Source organism: Balaenoptera acutorostrata, chromosome 4 (assembly GCF_949987535.1).
Source record: "Balaenoptera acutorostrata chromosome 4, mBalAcu1.1, whole genome shotgun sequence".
NCBI lineage: Eukaryota > Metazoa > Chordata > Mammalia > Artiodactyla > Balaenopteridae > Balaenoptera > Balaenoptera acutorostrata.
In genome coordinates this window covers 140,436,670-140,461,518 of record NC_080067.1, presented here as the reverse complement: position 1 = coordinate 140,461,518, position 24,849 = coordinate 140,436,670, and the positions used below count along the sequence as shown (strand labels likewise).

At 42.3% G+C, this 24,849-nt stretch overlaps 2 protein-coding genes across 3 annotated transcripts in view; one reads left to right on the top strand and one right to left on the bottom strand.

The window, feature by feature from the left end:
• Positions 1–11,347, bottom strand: part of SON (SON DNA and RNA binding protein) — a 31,434-nt gene extending 20,087 nt beyond the window's left edge. The window contains 3 exon segments of the mRNA XM_028166875.2: positions 304–6,222; positions 7,985–8,151; positions 11,217–11,347. Of these exon segments, the coding sequence (XP_028022676.2) occupies positions 304–6,222; positions 7,985–8,151; positions 11,217–11,293 (6,163 nt within the window). The 5' untranslated portion in view covers positions 11,294–11,347.
• A 937-nt stretch (positions 11,348–12,284) lies between these two features.
• Positions 12,285–24,849, top strand: part of GART (phosphoribosylglycinamide formyltransferase, phosphoribosylglycinamide synthetase, phosphoribosylaminoimidazole synthetase) — a 29,440-nt gene continuing 16,875 nt past the window's right edge. For both annotated transcript variants that reach the window (XR_009008202.1, XM_007183711.2), the window contains exons 1-9: positions 12,285–12,375; positions 15,382–15,567; positions 18,312–18,407; positions 18,885–19,059; positions 20,141–20,252; positions 21,330–21,398; positions 22,682–22,807; positions 23,996–24,083; positions 24,647–24,732. Coding sequence is in view for 1 of the 2 variants with exons in the window: in XM_007183711.2 (XP_007183773.1) it covers positions 15,423–15,567; positions 18,312–18,407; positions 18,885–19,059; positions 20,141–20,252; positions 21,330–21,398; positions 22,682–22,807; positions 23,996–24,083; positions 24,647–24,732 (897 nt within the window). In the remaining variant the exon portion in view is untranslated. The remainder of the gene's footprint in view (positions 12,376–15,381; positions 15,568–18,311; positions 18,408–18,884; positions 19,060–20,140; positions 20,253–21,329; positions 21,399–22,681; positions 22,808–23,995; positions 24,084–24,646; positions 24,733–24,849) is intronic.

Genomic DNA, 24,849 nt, shown 5'->3' with positions numbered 1-24,849 from the left:
TACTAGCCTTGTTTGTCTTTAACTGGACTTCTACTTGCCATTTTTAGTTATGGAATATGGTTAAAGCAAAAAGAAAGCATTCAAGTATGGAAATACCTTGGTTCTAATTTACTCCAAAGCAGGTCTTTTAAATGCTAATTACAAATGTACTTATTCCTACATTTTCTAAACAGAAGCTAACCTAACTACAAAAATTTAAAAATATTTATCCTAAACCAATAACCCCAAATATTCCATTTGACTCACAGAAAAAACTCAGCTTTAAATCATTCTCTAATACCATTAAATTTTTAAATGACTCACTCAAATCCGTCAGACGTTTAGGTGATCTGCCTCTTTCAGAAGACCTGGATCGTTTACGGCGGATGGGAGACCTGCTAAACCTTCTTCTCAAGGGTGTTCGTGATCGCCTTAATCTGACTGGTGATATACTGAAGCTTCGTCTTCTTACCACAGATCTTGATCTTCTCCGACGGCTCGGGGTGCGGCTCCGACGGCTCGGGGTGCGGCTCCGACGGCTCGGGGTGCGGCTCCGTCGGCTCGGGGTGCGACTCCGTCGGCTCGGAGTGCGACTCCTTCGGCTGGGGGTGCGGCTTCTTCGGCTCGGGGAGATGCTAAAGCTCCTTCTTCCCCCAGATCTAGATCTTCTTCGACGACTCGGAGTGTGACTCCGGCTCCGACGGCTTGGGGTGCGACTCCGAGCTCTACCTGTTTTCCGGTTATCCCTGGAGCTTGATCTTTTTCTTTTTCTTTCCCTGGACTTGGATCTGTGCTTTGGCGATCTTTTGCGCTTCTCTTTTGATACAGATCGCCTTCCTCTAGACTTTGATCTTGACCTGCTGCTCCTCCTTCTGCGTCTTGATCGTGACCGTGAACGTGTCTGAGAGCGATGAGACTTGGACTTAGATGATCTCTTCCTTGCCCTAGAACGAGACTCACTGGTGCGCTTTCGCGATTTGTGTTCAGAAGACTTGGAACGCTTACTTCGAGATCTTAACGAAGAGTCCCTTTTCTTCTCTTTCTCACCTTTGTCACGGTTCTTATTTTTCTTGCTTTTTTCATGTGTGTCCTTAACTTTTACAAAAATTTCATAATCATCTTTTTCCTCTGAAGACGACTCTGAAGCTCTTTCTGGTATACTAATTACAACTGGACTGGCAGCAGATTTATCCCGTTCAACTTCACTTGCAAGTAAAGGTCCTTCAATACCAGCTCTAAGGCTTGTAAGACGTTCCATGTCCTTAGGAAGTAATGGTCTCACTAAATCAGCTTCATTAATATCATCAATGTTGGCAGAAAATCCTGAATCAGACAATATCTCTTTAGTAGGGAGAGGTACTTCTTTATCTTCTCCACTACTTTCTTTAGGACTGAGAGCCACTGCTAATGTCTGGTCACTCTCCTGTATAGGTAATGATCCTTCTGCATCCTTACTGACAAAGTTATTAGTAGATGGTATATCAGGATGGATGTCTTTAGCAGGTAAAGGTCCCTCTATGTCAGCTTCACTACCACCACTGGGGCTGGTGGAAATTACCATGTCATGTTCAGTATCTTGAGTAGTTAACGATACTTCAACATCATATTTACTAACTGAACTGAGAGCAGATGCTGTGGCAAATTCAAGACCCTTACCAGTTCCCACTGCATCAGGTTCAAGAGCAAGGGGACCAGTAGAAGACAGAGTCCCTCCTACATCAGTTTCACTAACACTAGGGCAGATATCCAATACTGTGCTTTGTTTAGTCTCATTGGTGGGCAAAATTTTCTCTTCACCAGTTTCACCAACAGCACCAGTGCTGGCAGCAGACACTGTGTTATGTTCCATCTCTTTAACAATTAAGTGATTATTTATATTAAGGTCTATATTCATATCATTTTCAGTTTCATAAGAGTCATTCTTCAGGTGTCCTTCAGCATATGGCTCTTCATCTGAATGCATGGGAATCTCCTGCATGCCAATCTCTGGAGCAAGATTTTGATCACCAGATAGTAAATTCATTCCTTTTATAACATTAGACTCCAGTATTATTGGTGTAGACTCTAAAACCATCTCAGTTGGTATTACTTGAGTCGGCTCTGAGACAGTGACAGGAGGCTCTGAAATTGTCACAGTGGATTCGTGGACACAAATAGATGGTTCTGAAACAATCACGTTAGGTTGAAGGACTGACACCGCTGGTTCCAGGACAGGCACAGTAGGCTCCAGGGCAGAAACAACTGGCACAGGAACAGTAACATGCTCTGGCTCAGAAAAGGCCAGGGGCTCTGGGACAGCCTCAGCCGGTGGGTCCTGGACAGCCACAGCCACTGGGTCTGGCACAGCCTCAGCCTGTGGCTCTGGAACAGCCATGGCTGGTGGCTCTGCAACAGTTCCAGCTGGTTGCTCCAGGACAGCCACAGCTGGTAGCTCTGAGACAGCCATGGCTGGCAGATCTACAGTGCTCTGTGATGGCTCTGGAATAGGTACTGCTGCCTCCAGCAGGGACATAGATACCTCTGAGGCAACATGTCCTGAAGCCCTCATGGAATCAAAAGTTTCTGCTGCCTCTAACATAACAGAAGGCTCTGATGTTAACACAGTCAGTTCACCTGATGTTGTGGGAGTTTCGGACACCATGTAAGTCACTGGTCTTTCTGGAACAATTTCATGCTCTTCTGCTACGGCAGCAGACTCTACAGGTGTTGACGTGACCAAAGACTCTGGCTCCAGTGGTGGTTCTGGAACAGTCATGGCAGCCTCCGATGCTAACACTGAAGGCTCTGATGCTGATGCTGAATAATTAGCAAGCACTGCCGAAGGCTCTGAAATCTCACTTTGACTCACAGGAGGTTCAGGCAGCGACACAGACTCTTCAGGAGGTAATGCTGGCACCTCAGTAGGCCAAGTATTTTCAGCTGTTAATGCTGACTGCTCAGTGGGTAATGCTGGACCCTCTGGTGGTTCCTCAGGAGGCAATGGCGGTGTCATTGGTGGCTCTTCAGGTGGCAATGGTGGCATTGTTGGAGGCTCTTCAGGAGGCAAAGGTGGCACCATATATGCCTCCGTATATGTATCAGTATAAGAATCGGTGTAAGAATCAGCTGCCATAGACATCATTGAACGATCAGCAGTATAAGATGACATCATAGATCGATCAGCTGCAGAGTACGATGACATCATAGACCGGTCAGCAGCAGAGTATGACGACATCATAGACCGGTCAGCACCCATGGACATCATAGATCGGTCAGCCATCGGGGACATCATGGAGCGCTCGTAAGCTGACATCATAGAGCGTTCATAAGCTGACATCATAGAGCGCTCAGCCATAGGGGACATCATAGAGCGCTCATAAGCTGACATCATAGAGCGCTCATAGGCTGACATCATAGAGCGTTCAGCCATAGGGGACATCATAGACCGCTCATAAGACATCATAGAGCGTTCGTAAGATGACATCATGGAACGTTCTGCAGCATAGGACATCATCATAGAACGTCTAGATGCTAGCATCAGGGGTCTAGGTGCTAACCTATATGGCCTGGGAGCTATTCTATAGGACCTGGGTGCTATCCTATAGGGTCTAGCTGACATCCTATAGGGATCAGGAGTTAGTCTGTAGGGATCATGGCCTAATCTATAGGGGTCTTGCCCTAACCTGTAGGCATCATGACCTAGCCTATAAGGGTCATGACCTAACCTATAGGGATCTTGAGCTAACCTGTAAGGATCCTGAGCTAACCTGTAGGGATCAGGAGATTTTGAACCCAACATAGCAGAATCTTGGGTACTAGATGCTAACATCTGAGCATCCATGGTACCAGACGCTAACATCTGAGCATCCATGGTGCCGGAAGCTAACATCTGAGAGTCCATAGTGCCAGATGCTAACATCTGGGAATCCATAGAGCTAGTGGCTAACATCTGGGAGTCCATGGTGCTGGTTGCTAACATCTGGGAGTCCATGGAGCTGGTTGCTAACATCTGGGAGTCCATGGAGCTGGTTGCTAACATCTGGGAGTCCATGGAGCTGGTTGCTAACATCTGGGAGTCCATGGAGCTGGTTGCTAACATCTGGGAGTCCATGGAGCTGGTTGCTAACATCTGGGAGTCCATGGAGCTGGTCGCTAACATCTGGGAGTCCATGGAGCTGGTCGCTAACATCTGGGAGTCCATGGAGCTGGTTGCTAACATCTGGGAGTCCATGGTGCTAGAGGCTAACATCTGGGAGTCCATGGTGTTGGACGCTAGCATCTGGGAGTCCATGGTGTTGGATGCTAGCATTTGGGAGTCCATGGTGTTGGATGCTAACATATGGGTCTCCATGGTGTTAGAAGCTAACATATGGGATTCTTGGGCCATCAAGGGATCCACTCCTACTGTTACAGAAGTCTCCCCCACTAATGTAGTAGGCAGCTCCTGTGCTACCGTATTATAGGACTCCAGCGCTGTCGTCGAGGGCACCTCCAGGGACTGCGACACGGTCATCGTTGACAGCTCCGTTGTTGTCACCACAGACTGAACAGAGATCTCCAGCGCCACAGTTGCCACAGGCTGCCCAGGCAACTCTGGCGCCCCAGGCTGCCCTGGCAACTCCAGCACCCCTGTTGCCAAAGGCTGCCCCAAAAGCTCCAGTGCTCCAGCTGCCCCAGACTGCCCCGAGAACTCCAGTGCCCCAGCTGCCATGAGCTGCCCAGGCAACTCCAGTGCCCCAGTTGCCACAGGCTGCCCCGACAACTCCAGTGCCCTAGTTGCCGAAGGCAGCCCTGGCAACTCAGGCACCCCAGTCACCGAAGACTGCCCTGGCAACTCCAGCGCTGTCGTTGCCACTGGCTGTCCTGGCAACTCCAGCACCATTGCTGCCTCAGGCTGCCCCAGCAACCCTGTTGCCGTCGTCACCTCAGGCTGCCCAGGATGTTCCACCGTTGTCATCCCCACAGGCTGCTCCAACTCTGTCGTCGTCACAGGTTGTTCGGTCAACTCCATTGCTACTGTAACCACAGGCTGCCCTGGCAGCTCTACTGCTGCTGTCACCACAGGCAGCCCTGGCAACTCCTGTGCCATCACAGGTGGCTCTGGTACCTCCTGTGGTGGCTCCAACCCCATGGATGGTGCTGGAAGCCCTGGCAATTCCTGCGACAACTGTGGCACTGACGTCACAGAGGGCCCCGGCAACTCAGGCACTGCTGTCGCAGGGGGCCCTAGCAACTCAGGCACTGGGGTAGAAAGGGGCCCTGGCAACTCTGGCACCGGGGTAGCAGAGGGCCCAGGTAACTCCAGCACTGGAGTCACAGGGGGCCCCTGCAACTCCAGCATGGAGGTCGCAGGTGGCCCCGGCAACTCCATCGCTGAGGCCACCGACGACTCCTGCAGCTCCAACGCTGTGGTCTTGGGCAGCTCCAGCATCTCCTGCGGTCTTGTCATGGATGAATCTGCAATCTCCGATGGTACTTCTACAGGCTGCTCTGGCAATCTTAGCACTTCAGTTGCCGATGACTCTGGAAAATCCATTGTTGTCGATGTGCTTGGCTCAGGGTGCACCTCAGTAGGTGTCTCTGATGACACAAGGGTTTCTGATGGCTCTAGCACTTTTGCTACTGGAGGCTCTAACAACATGACCTTTGATGGCTCTGGAGGTGTGCTCTCCAATGATTTCAGCACAGGCTTCATCTGACACTCCACTGACATTGTTACAACCGGCTCAGATGACTTTAGCACTACTGTTGTAGTAGGCACTGGTGCTGCTGCAAAGGAATCCAGAATCTTTGTCATGGATGGTTCCAGCATTACTGCTACAGACTGCTCTGACTGCACTGAAACTACTGATGTAGATGCAACTGACAGTTCTGCAGTTTTTGTAGCTGGCTTCAGAATTTCTAAGGTGTGTGGCTCTAATACCTCCATTGATACTACAGGAGGTTCTAGCACAAGTGCAGGAGACTCACTGGTGTCAGATAGGCCGAACACTCTTACAGGATGCTCCAGTGCCATTTCTGAAGGTTCAGAATCAAACTTCAAAAAGGAATCTGATTCTAAATCTACGTTCCCATCATGATGTGATTTCGGCTTTGATTCAGATTCTTCTGGCTGTCTTTTATACTTTTTTTCCTTTTCTTTCTTCTTTTTCTTCTTTTTATTTTTGTGCTTTTTATGTTTCTTCGACTTTTTGGTAGGTATTTCATCAGTAGGATCTGTTTGTACAGACACACATCTACTTTTTCTGGAAGTCTCCTTCAAGTCTGAAATTTAGGAAAATTAATTTTGTCAAATATCCCCCAAAATAGATTTAGATAAGTTGTATAAACCAAAACTTATATTCCATGTTAAGATACCATAACACTTCTTGTTAAATAAAAGGTTACTAAATAAACTATTTTCCATAAACCAGTTATCTGAAGACTGACACTTTTCCAATACTTCTTTTACAACTGAAACCTGGGTTAGAATTAAGTTCTTAATTTATTACAAAAACTTTTAGAATTACATTAAGATGTGTTTTTACTAAGTTCATTTAAAACAATTATTTTCTCCAGCTCTCACTATACAGCAAATTACTTTTAAACTACAGTTAAGATGAATATCTTTCATATTATTAACTATTAGAATTCCCACAAAAACATACGTTAAAGAACTTTTGTGACTATTTTATAACCCTTATTTATACATGAAGCAACACAGCACTAGCTCTGGAACACACTGTCTGCTTTTGGATACTGAATCAATTCACCACTCACTAAATGAATAGACGTGGCCAAACCGCTGACACTCTGTCTTCCAGAGTCAGAGGACGAACTCAGTTAAAACATACAAAGTACACTAATAATGCCTGGCACCAAGTAAGCCCTCAGCAAATGCTAGAGATTGCTTTTATAGTATAAGGTCTGAACAACAAATGTAAAATATGGAACCTGAATTTTCACCCATGTTGCATTCTAATAAAAATAACATCTCTTCACCCCAATACTCTTCTAAGTCACTAAGAAATAATTTTTTTTAATGTTTCTACTTTAAAAATGATAATAAAGTCATTTGGAGAAGGAAATTCGTACGGCCCTTAACATGTAACTTAAGAACATTTCAATTTGCATATCTAAAAGAAAAAGTGGTTTATAATCCACTTTGTAACCAGATGAGATTTACTCTAATGCCAATATCATATTAGATAAACCTTAGTGATCTTAGCTGATCAGAAATCCAGGTCATCAAGATTATGGAAAAAGCAAATCAACACATGACAAGACCTCCTCCAAAGCAAAATTAATCATTTTCCACTAATTGTTTATTATGTACCAAATGTTAGTTAGCTACATTATACTTCAAGAAAAAGTTGCTAGAACCATGAATCTAAGCAAGGCTACAGTCTATGCTATTTTTTTAAACCATATTCTATACTAAAAATTAAAAAAGTAAAAAACAAAACCCATACCATGGCCCCCCCATTTCCAAAACTAAACAATATTGTTATTTTTGTGGTTGATCATAAATCCATTTCTAAGCATCAATTATTTAATCAATTCCCCAAATGCTAAATATCCAGCAATGATTCCTCTCCATTCATTGCACCTTTAAGAGGAGTAGATACAAAAACAAGATAATCTCTAATCTTGAGTTTTAAAATAAAACCTTCCAGGGTTTTAAAATCATTACAGATATAGTCCAGACTCCTGTACCTTCCAAAATTGACATTTATACAATTGTTCAATGAAAACCCACATTCAAAATCCTGGCACTGAGGCACTGTAAGACTGAACCAAATAAAGACAGTTATATTCCACCAGCAAAGTAAACAAATGCATCGATGCTCATGTTCCAGTACAATCGTATTTTCAAAAAGATACTTAAACAAAATCTTCAGTAAATCAATTAAACTAAAAATTAAACTTATTGAAGTTTTAAATCTAATGAACATCTTAAATACCCTGCAATCAAGAAATACTACTGTTAACTATTAAAAAAAAAAAATTTTTAAGTTTTCAAGACAGCTGATTATCTCCAACTTACCTGGCTTATATCGTAGTTCCGTATCTAAGACCCCAGAAAGTACTTCCTCTATCTTCTGAACTATTTCTTCATTTGGTAGGCTCCTGGCAGAAGCAGCTGCATCACCTGCCTGGTTTCCTTCAACAGGTGTATTTGTTTCACCATTGAGCTGGCCTTCACTCCTTCCACTTTACAAGAAAAGTTACCAAAATTCATTAATATTTTTATCATGCCATATAATAAATTAATATTTGTAACTCAACTGATTAAAACAATCCTATTTGTACACTTCACCATTTTATATTTATTTTGGATGCTATTCCCCATCAATAGTGCTTCCTTAACACTATCTACTTACAGTTGGTACATTTTTATTTTCACACGATTAAAGTTTTCAGAACTGTGAAAGTTAAGAAAAAGTCTTTAAAACAGGTTTCTAAGCTCATCTTTTTTTTTTTTTTTTTTAAACAAAATACTCCCCAACCAGCATATTTATCTCAGGGGAGGAAAATTATTATTAAGATCACAATCACAAAACCAAAGAAAAATACATGACCTAACATTACGGTAGAAGCTATAGCCACAGTAAAGCCACACTTGTGCATGGATCACAATCACCATCAGCAGTATCAAGGAACACAACTTTAGCCACAGACACATTAAGTCAAAATCAGGTTTAGACTGATCAGACTTGCTGAAATGCCATAATGTTGAAAAGGAAAAATACATTTATATAATTTTCACCCAATTATCAAAAATCATGTAAAACAACTCATTTATATTAACAGTAAATGAATCACTTATTTTCAATTCACAGGGTCAGAAGAATCTTAACAGACATAAAAACATTTCATTTAGTCATTTGTACTATTTTGTGTAAATTTACAAAATTGTTTTGAAAAATACTTTAAACAGCACGTTTGACTTAATGTAACTGAAATTTTAGGTAACAAAATGGGTCGACAATTATGCTCCACTACCTGATAAAAGTCTGAATGGTCAAAAAACAAAAAAATTCAGTAGTTAACCAAGTGTTAATAAGGAACATTTGGTTTTCTAATACAATTAATCATACAATAGCAATATGTAACATTTATTAACTATTAATTAGGGTTACACGGTTCTACATGTTCAAACTCATTTATCCTAACAAAACTCTAAGATCAGCACTATTGTTCTGATTATTTAAATGAGGAAAATGAGGCACAGAGAAAACAAAAAAACCTAGCTGAACATCATACATCTATTAAGAGGTAAAGCTGGTATTCAAAACCAGAGCTCATACTCTTAACCATCTATATATAATAACTTCAACTGCCTAAATGTCAGTCTCCTCACCCAAACCCATATTCATAAAAGTAAATGAGAAAAAAAGGAACTATAGTTCATTGAAATGGCAAATAATCAAAAACTTGTTTTGATACTGACAATATATAGCATAATATTTGAAAATAAGCTGAATATTCCTCTAGTAATAAACTGCTTTATCTCATATTCTTTTTAAACTTTCTTCCTGGAGCTCTTTTACATTTTTCCTAAGCACTTACACAGTGCGTACCTTACTAAAAAGGCCACGGATTTAAAAATCAAAAAAGTAGGGCTAAAAAAAAAAAAAACCTGTCTGTCTATAACAAAGTAATCATCTTAAAGCTGTGAGGATGCTTACTGAACTGCTGAAAAGGGGTGGAAATTTCAAAGCACCTAAATATCCATCAATACAATCCTACAACAGAATTCTACAGAGCCATGAAAAATGTTTCAAAGACTACTGAGACTGATAAAACACAAACGTGTTCACAATATATGGGTGAAAAAAACAACCAACACAAAACAACATGATCACACTTCACAAAACATGTGCATCTGTATGCACAAGAAAAAAATGAAAGAACATAAAGATCAATAACCATGTGGTGTTTTAAAATTTTCTTTCCTCTATTTTTTCTAAACTTTCCACAACAGTAACACTTCTAATACAAAAACTGAATTTTAAAAGGTATAGAAACAAGACATTACAACCAGCAAACACAACTACTTAATACATGCAACTATTAAAAAGTTTTCAGGAAAATTATATTCCCTTGACTCAGGTCGTTTCTCATCATCCTAAAAATAACCAGCATATAACAAAATTTTAAAAAGGAACTAAATCAATGAGACGATCTATTTCCCAATGAAAAAACAATATATCCTGCAAAAATATTACAGCAATACTGTATCACTGCCCCAATAACCTTATGTTAATTTGAGCGCTCAGTTTACAAATGCGTTTTCGGCTGATTTTCAAATTCACGTTACGTCTGGTTCTTGCTCTCAACTTTTAAAATACAACCAGCAATACATTTGAACTCGAAACAAATATTTACGTTATACAAAGCAAAAAGGCAACCACTGAATAACAACATGATCCACGCGACTTTCGTTTCTGAGTAAGCAAGTATTTCTTTGAAAATCTCTTCTCATTCAAATTGCGGGGAAGCAAGGGTAAACCAGTAGCAATGACAAAAGTAGCGTGTTGGTCAAATATGTCAATTGGGTCAGGGACGGCAAAAATATTTAGAGCTACACACGAAGTCCACTTTCCGCTTGCTAAATTAAAAAAATTACCACTAATGCAAAATCCCCTTCCATCCTCACCTCGAATATTCTGTCAAAGTAGCTAACATTAATTTGAACTGTTTCAATTTAAATTTCCAATCTATTAAACTATTAGAATGCTACCTGGTGGAAGCCACCGAACAGTAGGACCCAAATAATCTAATTAAAGGATCCCGACCCCCAAATGGTCTGAAGCTCGCAATAATAAAACGGATTTAAGATTACTCAAGAAACGGCCGTTAGACCCCTTTCCGGTCAAAGACACCGGCCGGCGAAATCCGCGGAGGCAGAGAGGGGGAGGGGAAGCGCCGCGGCGGAGGAGGAGCTGAGGAAGGAACTAGGCCCGTCCCTGGTGGACAACCAGGCCTACAGTAGCTAAATGGTAGGGGATGACCAAACGGGGGAGAAGCCTGAGCATCCTAACTCGGTTCTAGACGAGGGAGCCTGGGATTACCTCGGAAAGGGCGAAGTTCCTCGCTGGGAAGGGAGGGAGCGGACAGGGGTGGGGGGGGCCGGAAAATGGATCCCAGGCCCAGGCGGGGCTGTAGCCGGGCCTGAGACGAGGAACGACAGCGTCCCTGAAGAAAGGTGCCACGGACGGCTACGTGAGGCCCTATCGGTCCCTTGGGGGCAGAAGAGTCTGGAAAGCGTTTACCTTGAAAGCTCCTGTTGAATTTCCCGGAATTTACTGACCACGAAAGACCTAAAAATCTGCTCGATGTTGGTCGCCATGGCGTCCGCTCCGTTCTCTCAACTCCTCCTCACTAGTCCTCCAGGCTCCCAGCATGCCTCGGGAGGAGACGCAGCGGCCAATTCCGTTTCTTGCCGTCCTGATTGGCTCCTGTGGGAGCGCCCAGTCCGGCACCCTCCGCCTCTGAACCAATCAGTGAGCACGGCCCCGCTCTCCTCCGCTGTTTCTGAGCGTCTGGGGTAGAGCTGCTGACGTTTGCGCCGCGCACGACTATGTCCGCCATGTTAGTGACTGACGCAGGCGCCATTACAGGAGAAGTCTCTCTAGAGGCGACTGTCAGCTGAAGTTGTCAGTCTTAAACAGTGTTTGGGGGCCCTAAGAGGTTTATTTTGGTCACTAAACACCCTAGATTAAATTCCGTGAGGAAAGGGAGCAAGGAGGGCAACATGGTGTTTGACCGGGGCCTCCAACGTTCCCGGATGGCACCGAATTTCGGCAGGGAGATCCATCTGGGAAAGCATTAATCAGCGCTTGCCCCCATACGAAGAACACGTTTTTACCGCCATCTGCCTCCCGTGGCATCCTATAATTGGCCTCGGCTTTTTTTTTTCGTTTTAGCATTAGGCCAGAGGTCCTGAACCACGTGTGTTCAAACCTTGGTGCACTCTAATCTCGTCAGGAGCCAGGCGTGTCACGAGACTTTTGCACGGTAGCTGTTCAGTCCTGACTCGTGAGCAACACACAACTAGCTGAACATGGGCTAAGCATTTTGGCGCTCCCCCTCCTCAGAGCTCAGGAGGCTCTGGAAGAAGCGAAGAGACATTACGTGGCACCTGACACTACAGTGTTACACTGTAAACTTGCTAGGGCTAGGGAGCTTTACCCTGGGGGAGGTTCAGGCCGCGCCCGAGAGCCTGAGGGAATCACTCTTGATTACCTCGCGGTGGGGCCCACTGGCCGCGCCGACCAATGGGGAAGCGAAGCCAGCCGGGGGCGGGGTGGGTGGGCGGGGGGCGTGCGCGCCGGATCCCATCGGCGGACTTCCGGGGCGGGGCGGGCTAGTGGGCTCAGAGCGCTCAGCGAGGGTCTAAGTGCGAGCGCCCAGACCGCCCTGGGTTCGTGGGTAAGTTTCCTCCGCTTTTCAGGAAAGTACATTTATGGTTTGGTTTGGGGATTACTATCAGGAATTGGATGAAACTGTAGGAACTGGTTTGGCGGTAGGGATTGTCCTCTTATTTTTAATCGCAGCGGGTGAGGGTTGGCCATGTGCTTTTCAGTTTTAACTGAGGTTTACATTGGATCTATCACTTTCTCTGCTTTGTAAGATGTCAGGGCCTTCTTGCATCTTTCTGCTTTTTTTAGGTTTTTTAGGTCATGCACCTAAATTGCATATTTTCTCATTATGCATCCTTTGTCTCTAGCAGATTACTTACTCCCACTTTGTAGTTGGTTTCTACCTTATTTTATTCACCAAGTCCTTTGTGTTTTGTTTTGTTTTCTTTTTTTGGCAATGCTGCACAGCATGCAGTATCTAAGTTCCCTGACTAGGGGTGGAACGCAGGCCCCCTGCAGTGGAAGCGCAGAGTCTTAACCACTGGACCGCCAGGGAAGTCCCAATTCACCAAGTCCTTTGAAATGGCTTTTCCTGGCTCTCTAATTCTCCTCGTGTTACCCATTTAGATGACTGAGGCCCAAGAAGGTTAAGTCCCTCAAGGTATCCCAGCTAGGAAGTCTTAACTCCTTAACTCAAACCTAGGCAACTCTGGCTGGCGGCCTCCTAGCCACTCCTGGGTGTAGATTCCCTCAGGCTGAGTCCTAATCCTATTTCAGAGATCCGCGGCAGTAATCAGGATAATTTCCCTTCATTGGCCCTCTTATTCAAACTAAACATAAATGTTTTCTCTAGATTTAAAGATACATTCATTTCAGATATTTCAATACACACGGCAAGTCTGTGTTTTCCATTAAGCTAAAATAGTGTTTTTCTCTCTGAAGATAATTTAGTAATTTTTTTCTTCCTCATATTTTCAACTGTTAAAGAGTATCTGAAGCAAAATTGGTTCCGTTGGAATCCAGGCTACATCCCCACTTATCTATGTGACCTGCAGCAAGTTACATAACCTAACTGAACCTTAGTTATTTATTTGCAAAGTGGGCATGGTAATCCTATCTGCCTCACAGAATTCTTAAGATTAAGTGAAGTAATTCGTGAAAAGCATTTAGAATAGCATCTGGCACGAAGTAAGTGCTCAAAAGGTCTTCTTTATATTATCAAATTATATTTTTCTTTAAATGTATAATGCTAGCATCTCACAAGAAGTAACTGATTTCAGTTTTTCCTGTTATCAGTTTGCATTCTACATAATTACATGTCTTCTGAAAATTAGTAAATGAATGTGACAAGTTATTCATTCCTTTGGCTTTTTTTTTCTTGTTAGAATTTCTTTCTCTCCCTAAAGCATCAATTTGGCAAAAGTAATAAATAAAATATAGCAGGTTAGCATTTACTACTGCTGAGTGTAAGAAATTGTACTAATTGTTTATAAATGTCATTTCAATTCTTCCTAGGCCTCATAAGACAAATTCTCTTAATTCCACCTTTTAAGATGTGAAGAAATTGAATTGCAGGTAGTAAGAGCTTAACCAGGGTCACACTGTTAGCTTGAGAGATAGTTGCCCATCCTGCCCAGGATCAAATGCCAGAACTAAGCAAGACGTGTTCAAATTTGATTTTTGCCTTCTCTACCAATTTTCTGGCATATTGCACTAACTTCTTAAATAGGGGTCAGCAAACTACTGCTCTTGTGCCAATCCTTCCTACTACCTGTTTTGTTTTTTTTTTAACTTTTTGGGGGGGGGTATTTATTTATTTATTTATTTATTTTTGGCTGTGTTGGGTCTTTGTTTCTGTGCGAGGGCTTTCTCTAGTTGTGGCAAGCGGGGGCCACTCTTCATCGCGGTGCGCGGGCCTCTCACTATCGCGGCCTCTCTTGTTGCCGGGCACAGGCTCCAGACGCTCAGGCTCAGTAATTGTGGCTCACGGGCCTAGTTGCTCCGTGGCATGTGGGATCTTCCCAGACCAGGACTCGAACCCGTGTCCCCTGCATTGGCAGGCAGATTCTCAACCACTGCGCCACCAGGGAAGCCCCACTACCTGTTTTTGTACAGTCCACCAAATAAGAATAGTTTTTACATTGTTAAATGTTTGTGGGAAGAAAAGGAAAAGTGGTGTTTCTGTGACACATGACAGTTATACAAAATTCAAATTGCCGTGTCCGTAAATACAGTTTTATGGAAACACAGCCACAGTTATGCTTTATAAACCTCTGATAGCTTCCTGTTACTTAGAGCAGAAGTAGGCAAACTATGACCTACAGCCAACTGCCTATTTATGTAAGTTTTTACTGGACATAGCCTAGGCACATTTGTCTCTTGTCCAAGGCAGCTTTCATACTACAGTGGCAGAGTTCAGTAATTGCAACTGAGACTATATGGCCCTCAGAAAATATTCACTATTTGACCCTTTATGGGCTCCAGTCTTAAACATTTCTTTGAATTTATTGTAACTTTGAAGTCTATTATTTATAAGACTAAAGGTTTAAAAAGTTATTTTCAATTTGGTGTCTAAATTTAAAACATTAAGATTCATTTTTAACTGAGGTTTGATGATTTTTAAATCTTATAAAAAGTGAAGCCCAGGAACTTCCCTGGTTGCCCAGTGGGTGGGAGTCCACCCTCCCAATGCAGGGGGCCAGGGTTCGATCCCTGGTCCGGGTAGCTGGATCCCGCATGCATGCCGCGGCTAGCAGTCTGCATGCCGCAACAAAGATCCCACGTGCTGCAGCTAAGACCCAGCACGGCCAAGATAAATAAATAAAAGTGAAGCCCAAAGAAGGGTGATTGTTCATAGATTTTGTTTTAATGAAATAAGGAGCTTTAAAGTACCGCTCTAATCCTTAAGAGTACGCAGTCATATTTCTCAAATTATGAATCCTAGTTTTCCACAAATGAATTGCTGGGATAAAATGTTATTTGTATGATTACAAATGACTACTTAAATCATATTTAGAAATCGTGGTCTCTAAAGTATATGTATTCTAAACTATCAACTGTGGTTTTCTTTCTGCAGCTTTCATTTTCCTGCTGAATTCCTGCTTTGCAGACTGAGCAATGGCAGCCCGAATACTTGTAATTGGCAATGGAGGAAGGGAACATACTCTGGCCTGGAAACTTGCACAGTCTAATCATGTCAAGCAAGTGTTAGTCACCCCAGGAAATGCAGGCACGGCCTGCTCTGAAAAGATTTCGAACACTGGTAATCATTTTTTTGAAGTAAAACTGAATGATTGTAGATGATAAACTGTCACTCACAACTCTTTTTTTTTTTTTAATTTATTTTTATTTATTTTTGGCTGTGTTGGGTCTTCGTTTCTTTGCGAGGGCTTTCTCCAGTTGCGGCGAGTGGGGGCTACTCTTCATCGCGGTGCGCAGGCCTCTCACTGTCGTGGCCTCTCCCGTTGCAGAGCACAGGCTCCAGACCCGCAGGCTCAGTAGTGGTGGCTCACGGGCTTAGTTGCTCCACGGCACGTGGGATCTTCCCAGACCAGGGCTCCAACCTATGTCCCCTGCATTGGCAGGCAGATTCTTAACCACTGCGCCACCAGGGAAGCCCCCCACAACTCTTCTTTATAAAGGTCAATTGCTGTTCAGATTTGAATGCTTTTTTTAACCCAAAAATTTATGTGGTAATTTAAATACTTGCCATATGTTGTAATTTAAGGTATCCTGTTGTTCAGAGTGTATCATTTTCTTACCTTAAATTATTTTAAACCTTATAAAACACGTCCACTGAAAAAGTTACAAAATGCCTAATATTGGTTAAAGGTGTTTTGGTGTATATTTTGGGGAATGCAAAATTGAGCAGTGCTGTTAAATTTAAGTTCTGGCAATTCTTACTCCATAATAGATCTCAGCCTTCATCTCTTCCACTGGTAAATAGGAAAAGATGATCAGTTCTTATGCTGCCTTAAATTCTTCAGTGACTTCTCATAGTAGTTAGCATAAAACTCAAACTCCTGTCCTTACAAAAACCTCTGTGATCTGACCTCTGCCTGCCTTTCCAGCCTGATCTTTTACAGCCCTTGTTTTCTTTTCACTGTGCTCTATCCATGCAGTCCTGCCAGCATCCTAAACAGAGCTGCCTTGGACTTTGTTCTCACTCCTAGCATGACTGGCTCCTCATCATTCAGGTCTCAATTTATGTTACCTTCTCAAAGAGGACTTTCCTAAAGTTTCTAAGTAAAGCATGTTCACCCCCCAATTCATTTGTTTTCAATCATGAACTATTATCTGTATCTTCTTTTACTTTTGTCTGTCTCCTATCTTCATTTACCTCCTAGAACATAAGCTCTAGAATGTAAACTGCATGAGGGCAAGGAAGTCGCATGTCTTTTTTAAAAATAAATTTATTTATTTATTTATTTTTGGCTGCGATGGGTCTTCGTTGCTGCGTGTGGGCTTTCTCTGGTTGTGGCGAGCGGGGGCTACTCTTCGTTGCGGTGAATGGGCTTCTCATTGCGGTGACTTCTCTTGTTGCAGAGCACAGGCTTCAGTAGTTGTGGCTCATGGGCTCTAGAGCGCAGGCTCAGCAGCTGTGGCTCACGGGCTTAGTTGCTCCGCGGCATGTGGGGTCTTCCAGGACCAGGGCTCGAACCTGTGTCCCCTGCACTGGCAGGCAGATTCTTAACCACTGCACCACCAGGGAAGTCCCGTGTCTCCTGTCTTATTTTGCACTGTGTACACTGTGCCTAGTACCCTACGTGGCACATAATATTTATGGAGAGAACATAGACCCAGCAAGCTACCAACTGGGAGAAGATAATTGTGTACATAGGAGCAAAAATAATAAGAAAAAGATAAATAAGAAAATATCTGCTTCCCTGGGATCTTAACTCTGGGAGTGAGGTATTGTATTTTTTTTTTTTTTAAAGAAATGACACATTTTATCTAGATGCAATTGATGTTATACAGACCAGCCCATGAAAATCTCCCAATATTGTCATGAGGCTGCTATCACTTGTAGTGACAGGTTAGGTGTGTCATCTTCCTCTTGCCACCCTTTGCTGTGCTGAGGTAGTTGGCTCTGTTCAGCCCAGTTGTGTTTGCAGCTACTAACCCAGAGTGCATGGTACTCCATCCTTATCCCACTCAGGCAGTTCCTGTAGACTGAGAACTCTACCTTTTCTGCACTTATCCCCTACACATCACAAATACCACATATGTACAGAGACTTCAGCCAGCTTAAGAATGGTGGCCCAAATAACAGTGAAGCAGAAGAGCGCCTATAGAACCTACTCATGATTAATATATGGTTGATCCTACTACTACTTAGAACTCTCATCAAGAAAGAAAATTTACCTGGCTTGTACATTGGAGAAGTGAGCTAGGTCTTAAAAGTCATCCTTCAGTTCTTAGCTTAAACGTCTTTGCACAGAGACCCTTTCTGGCTTAATCAGAAATAGCCTCCCAGTTTACCTCACATCAGATTTGCCTAATTGTTCATACTTTGTATTATTTTGCTTGGATATTTATAACTTAGCATTCCCACAGTGAAATATAAGCATCTTAAGTGTAGGGACCCTGTTTGTGTTTGCATCTTAACCTGATGACTCGGACAGTATCTAGCATATAGCAGTTCTCAGTAAATCTTGAATGAATGACATTTAAAAGACCAGTTTCTGAGTATATTCTCTGATACACTTTTTTGTTTACAATCGACACTAGCAACATGAATACCATAGTCAAGAAAGTACCTTATAGCTCTTGGAAAACTTACTCAGTTCTCTGCTATCACTGTAGTGATAGCAGAGAACTGAGCTTTGTTGGTTAGCCTAATGTACTGTGCTCTGAATTGCTCATGGTGAAACTCATCTGTACCAGTTAAAGAAAACCAACAATTAATAGGCATACCAAAGTATAGTACTTAGATTTCAGAAAGACAGTTAACTTAAAGAATGTTTTTATAAACAAGGTGGGTTTGTTCCTTTTTTCTTTTCACAGACATCTCAATCAGTGATCACACTGCCCTTGCACAGTTCTGCAAAGATGAGAAAATTGAATTTGTAGTTGTTGGACCAGAGGCACCTCTGGCTGCTGGTAAAGTTCATTTCTGTTTATTATTATGGTATACACCGTGCCAACAGGAGCTTGGAGATCATCTCATCTAATACATTTTACAGATGAGGATTTCTAATATAATACACTGAAAAAGCTTTCACCCTCTTGAAATTTATGGATTCTAGGATTTTTTCCCCCCCAAGCATCAGTAGTACGAATAACAAGACTAAATTTGAATGAGAGATCAAATTTGCAGCTGTGGGAGATATTTTGTGTTTATTCTGCTCTATTCTGGTGTCTGTTTAATAATCCATATATTTGAATATCACACATGATTTTTGTTGGATTTGAATCATGTGTCAGTAGCATTTTGTTTATATTCTATAGAAAACATGAAAAACGTAGTTATTCTCTGCCATTTGCCTCATCTCAGTGTATATTGAGCCTGATCCTAATTCTTCAGAATGAAAAGGCCCTGCAGAAAGCTGGGCTGCGGCTGCTTGTTTCTGCCCCTAGGAATTGCTGGGAGCCTGGCGTCTGCAGGAGTGCGGTGCTTTGGCCCGACAGCGGAAGCAGCTCAGTTAGAGTCCAGCAAGAGATTTGCCAAAGAGTTCATGGACCGACATGGAATCCCAACTGCACAGTGGAGAGCCTTCACCAAAGCTGAAGAAGCCTGCCGCTTCATTATGAGGTAAACAGAAGATAGCCTGTGAAGGGCACTTGTTACATGATATTTGAATATAGGGGTCACTTTTATGTTACGAGTTTATAGTAAGATAATTCTAGGGGAAAACTCATAGGATGTAGATTGCCTTTTTCCAACATCAAAATAAAATGGGATTTAATCTTGCGGCCTTGCAGAAAGATAAAAATTTTTTTTTAAGATAAATTTTTTAATGTTTGTTGCTGAAGAGTTTCTAGGGGAAAAGGATACATTTAGTTCTATAGGCGTGCCCTCTTAGCCAAATTGACACAGTGGCATCTTACCACATAAAGGATAGTGATTTTTTTCATCAATAATTAACTAGAGTGAGGAATCATCACTTGGCCTTCTGCCACCACTGTTCAATCCTAAATCTTAAAATTAAACATCCTGTTCTCTATTATATGGAGAACATTGAGCAATAAATGAATGTTGGTAGATACATGCCTTTGCCCCCTATTTTTGTTGACACTTTTCCTTTTTACCTGGTATGTTTTCTTTTTAGTTGGGTCAGTTTCATTCTTTGTTTTTTCTTCATCCTGCATTGAATTTTATTATTTCCTAGTAGCCAGATACCTTCCAAGTAACAATTTTGTTACTTACTTTGGGTAAGTCTCCTTCTAGATCTCCAGTTCTACTCAACAGAAGAAACTACCAACAACAGTTTCTTATGTGTACTTGGAGAAATGATCTGTGTATCCGTGCTTATATTGGTCTTATACAGCTACATCTTTTACTTGAAGGAGAGCATGATTCATTACTTTGTATTGTATCTTAAAGGTCATTCCATATTCATGCTATGCAACTGCTGTTTTCCCCCACAGATTTTGTTTATATGATCTCATGATAAGTGAGAAAAGCAAAACTGTATGTACCATATGACCACAACTATAAAGGAATACATAGGAAAAAAAAATCCTGGCAGGAAGTACATCAAAATGGTGTTAGCAGGTTTTTTTTTTCTGCTTTTCAGTTGTTGCTATAGCATATCATTACACAATCCCAAAGCATTTTAAACTTTTGAATCTTAAAGATTTATTGGATATTGAAATTTACTCTGTCTTCACAGTGCAGACTTCCCCGCTTTGGTTGTGAAGGCCAGTGGTCTTGCAGCTGGAAAAGGGGTAGTTGTCGCAAAGAGCAAAGAAGAGGCCTGCAAAGCTGTACAGGAGATTATGCAGGTAAGTTGATCCCTCTTAAAAAGTTTATAATTTTCTAGTCACACTGGATAAATAAATACTCTTAAGCTTACAAATATTCCTCAAGGCAAGGAAAACGTATAGCAAACACAGTTATTTTTCATAGTACTATGTATTGTAATCCATCTCTATAAAAGGGTTATGACACATCTACACTGATGGCTAAACGATGATTCTGTTCTTTGCAAGTAAGTTCTGTCTAGCATCCTTTGTTGTCTGCTCCGAAAGGTAGAAAGTCCTCAGACTACAGAACATATAAATAAATACTCAACAATCCATGAGGACAAAAAAAGTATTTATCCTTTGTGTCTCAGGTCTAAGAAAAGTGAAGCAATGAATTAATATACTTTGCTTTTATGATCCTTCTTGGTTGTTGTGGGTTTCTCCCCCTTGTGGAAATCTGTTTTCACAGACCTTAGTATAATTATTGTAAGCAAACATAATTATAAGTCAGAAATAAGAGTTAAATGCTAATGATGAAAACATATGTTTTTCTGTTAACCTTATTTGAAACTGGAAAGCTGGATCCCCAGAAGAGTTTTAATGATGTGTTCATCTCATCTGTACCAGTGCTAACTCTACATCATTGCAACTCTGAAAATAGGAAACATTCGGGCTTCCCTTGTGGCACAGTGGTTAAGAATCTGACTGCCAGTGCAGGGGACACGGGTTCAAGCCCTGGTCCGGGAAGATATCACATGCCGCGGAGCAACTAAGCCCGTGCGCCACAACTACTGAGCCTGTGCTCTAGAGCCTGCGAGCCACAACTACTGAAGCCCGCGCACCACAACAAAGAGTAGCCCCTGCTCGGGGCAACCAGAGAAAAGCCTGCGCGCACCAGTGAAGACCCAGTGCAGCCACAAATAAATAAATAAAATAAAATAAAAATAGGAAACATTCATATATGTTCCTTTGCAGCTTTCAGAAAGAGAAAGAGAAATTATAATACTAGTGCATTGGTTCATAATACAAATGGTGCAAAATGACAACAGCCAATTAAGTAAATAATAAAAGCTTATAATTTATTTCTCTTTTTGTTTTGTTTTTATCAACAATAAGGATAAAGCTTTTGGAGAAGCTGGAGAAACAACTGTCATTGAAGAACTTCTTGAAGGAGAAGAGGTGTCTGTACGTATATTCATCTTTTGGACTTTTACAGAGTATAAGCTGTGTTATCTGACCTATGATCCCAAAAAAGGCTTGGTTTACTCTGGTCGCTTCATCCAAGAGCATAAACTGAGCAGTTACACAGGAATTTGTATACGTTTAGTATTTCGGATACAAATGAAAAAAGAGGGCTTCCCTGGTGGCGCAGTGGTTGAGAATCTGCCTGCCAGTGCAGGGGACACGGGTTCGAGCCCTGGTCTGGGAAGATCCCACATGCCGCAGAGCAGCTAGGCCTGTGAGCCACGGCTACTGAGCCTGCGCGTCTGGAGCCTGTGCTCCACAACAAGAGAGGCCGCGATGGTGAGAGGCCCGCGCACCGTGATGAAGAGTGGCCCCCGCTTGCCGCAACTGGACAAAGCCCTCACACAGAAACGAAGACCCAACACAGCCAAAAATAAATAATTAATTAATTTTTTAAAAAAGAAAAAGTAAATAAATAAATATTTTTTAAAAAAGAATTTATCTTCTTTTTTTTAATATACAAACTTATTTATTTATTTATTTTTGGCTGCGTTGGGTCTTTGTTGTTGCGCGGGCTTTTTCTAGTTGTTGAGAGCGGGGGCTACTCTTTGTTGCAGTGCACGGGCTTTTTCTAGTTGCTGAGAGCGGGGGCTACTCTTTGTTGCAGTGCGCGGGCTTCTCATTGCGGTGGCTTCTCTTGTTGCAGAGCACGGGCTCTAGGCGTGCGGGCTTCAGTAGTTGTGGCACACGGCCTCAGTGATTGTGGCTCTCGGGCTCAGTTGTGGCTCACGGGCTCTAGAGCGCAGGTTCAGTAGTTGTGGCACACGGGCTTAGTTGCTCCGCAGCATGTGGGATCATCCCAGAACAGGGCTCGAACCCGTGTCCCCTGCATTGGCAGGCAGATTCTTAACCACTGCACCACCAGGGAAGTCCGAAGAATTTATCTTCTTTTAATCATCCCCAGTGTAGCAGTAGGCAAATTGGACTTACATCACCCATTATTTAAACAGGGGAAAGGTTGAAATTTTTTACTTTGAGAGTAGCTTGATTTTTTTTTTCCCCCCAACCTAGCTCAAAAATTACAGATCCTTCAGAACAGAGTATACAGGATCTTTTGATTCTCGATCTAGGAAACTTAGGGTTATTTATGTTTTAAATCAGTTTACTTTAAAAAAGAAAACTTTTCCTCTAATTAGAGTTAAGGTACATATAGTTCTCCTTATTAAATTATTTTTTTACTTATTGGCATTTAAGGTTAAGTGGACCGTTTGTTTTCTCTACAGTGTCTGTGCTTCACTGATGGAAAGACTGTGGCCCCCATGCCCCCAGCACAGGACCATAAGCGACTGCTGGAGGGAGATCAGGGCCCCAACACAGGGGGAATGGGAGCCTATTGTCCAGCACCTCAGGTACCTCCCAGAGGCTCAGCTGAAGTTCCGTAGTCGTTTGGTCTTCTCAAAGAGCTCTTAGACACTTTTCTGTTTTTTCTTTCTGTAAATGATATTACTAATCAGCAAATTGGTTTTCCTGTTAAATGAAAAGTGTCTCTTCTGGTCTCACTCTAAAACTAACCTTTTCTAAAAACCTTTGAGAAACTAACTTAAGTATCCATTGAACAGATCCTTCTAGCCCCTCCTTATTCATCTTTGGATATCCAGGGCCCTATATGTAAGTGCTCAGTAAGAGTGGGTATGGTGAATTGAGAACCAAGTCAGACTGTCATTTGTTCTTCTAGTCTTTCTACTTCATAACGGATAGAACATGTTTCCAAACAATTCCTTGACAATGTTTATGAAAAATATGCATTGAGCATATTATAAATAGATTAGCACTTCAGAAACTCACCCATTTCCTTTCACTGCTGATAGTTATAATTGTTTGTGCTAATAATGTAGTGCCTTTTAGATATTTTTCTTAACTAAAAGATTAAAAACCGGGCTTCCCTGGTGGCGCAGTGGTTGAGAACCTGCCTGTCAATGCAGGGGACACGGGTTCGAGCCCTGGTCTGGGAAGATCCCACATGCCGTGGAGCAACTAAGCCCGTGAGCCACAACTACTGAGCCTGCGCGTCTGGAGCCTGTGCTCCGCAACGGGAGAGGCCGCAACAGTGAGAGGCCTGCGCACCGCGATGAAGAGTGGCCCCCGCTCGCCGCAACTGGAGAAAGCCCTCGCACAGAAACGAAGACCCAGAACAGCCATAAATAAATAAATAAATAAAATTTATAAAAAGCCTAAAAAAAAAAAAAAAAAAAAAGATTAAAAACCAAACAGGGTTTACTTTAGACTTCGTGTATTAAAACTACCATTTAGTAAAAGTGATTTTATTTACATATATTTTTTACTTTAAAAAAATTTATTTATTTATTTATTTATTTATTTATTTATTTTGGCTGCACTGGGTCTCAGTTGCGGACTCTTAGTTGCGGCATGCGTGTGCAATAATTTCTACAATTAATTTATAAGCTCTGGATTCTCAATTTATAGGCTAATGAGGTATGCATAGAACATACTGTAAGTATACAAAGGAGCCTCAGTGTGGGCGAGGACTTTTTCCGTTTAATACCAGTTACATTTACATATGTCTCTGTGTTCCCCAGGTTTCTAAGGATTTGTTGCTAAAAATTAAAAATACTGTTCTTCAGAGGACAGTGGACGGCATGCAGCAGGAGGGTGTGCCATATGCAGGTAAGCATATCGGTGTCATTGTGGACATTTTTTATAGAGTAAGTTTACACCATCTTCTTTTTTTATAAATTTATTTATTTATTATTTATTTTTGGCCGCATTGGGTCTTCGTTGCTGTGCGCGGCTTTCTCTCTCTAGTTGCTGCAAGCAGGGGCTACTCTTCGTTGCGGTGCGCGGGCTTCTCATTGCGGTGGCTTCTCTTGTTGCGGAGCTCGGGCTCTAGGTGCGCGGGCTTCAGTAGTTGTGGCTCGCGGGCTCAGTAGTTGTGGCTCGCGGGCTCTAGAGCGCAGGCTCGGTAGATGTGGTGCACGGGCTTAGTTGCTCCACGGCGTGTGGGATCTTCCCAGCAGGGCTCGAACCCATGTCCCCTGCATCGGCAGGTGTATTCTTAACCACTGCGCCACCAGGGAAGCCCACCATTTTCTTTTCTTAATGGACCACTGTTATAACATTTGTTATGGTCATTCCAAAACTTTCAGTACTATAAGTTTATATTCTGATTTTCATAGTCACAATACAATGTCTTCATTATAGATTTTTTTTTTCCCCATTTTTTAACGAAGGTATCCTCTATGCTGGTATAATGCTGACCAAGGACGGCCCGAAAGTTCTGGAGTTTAATTGCCGTTTTGGTGATCCAGAGTGCCAAGTGAGTAATAAAGATAATAATATAAAGTGTTACTTTGTAGAATATGTGTGCTGTTTTAATCTTAGGATTTATCAGCCTTGAAATAATTACCTTTGAGAAACATATGCAAGTTCTGGT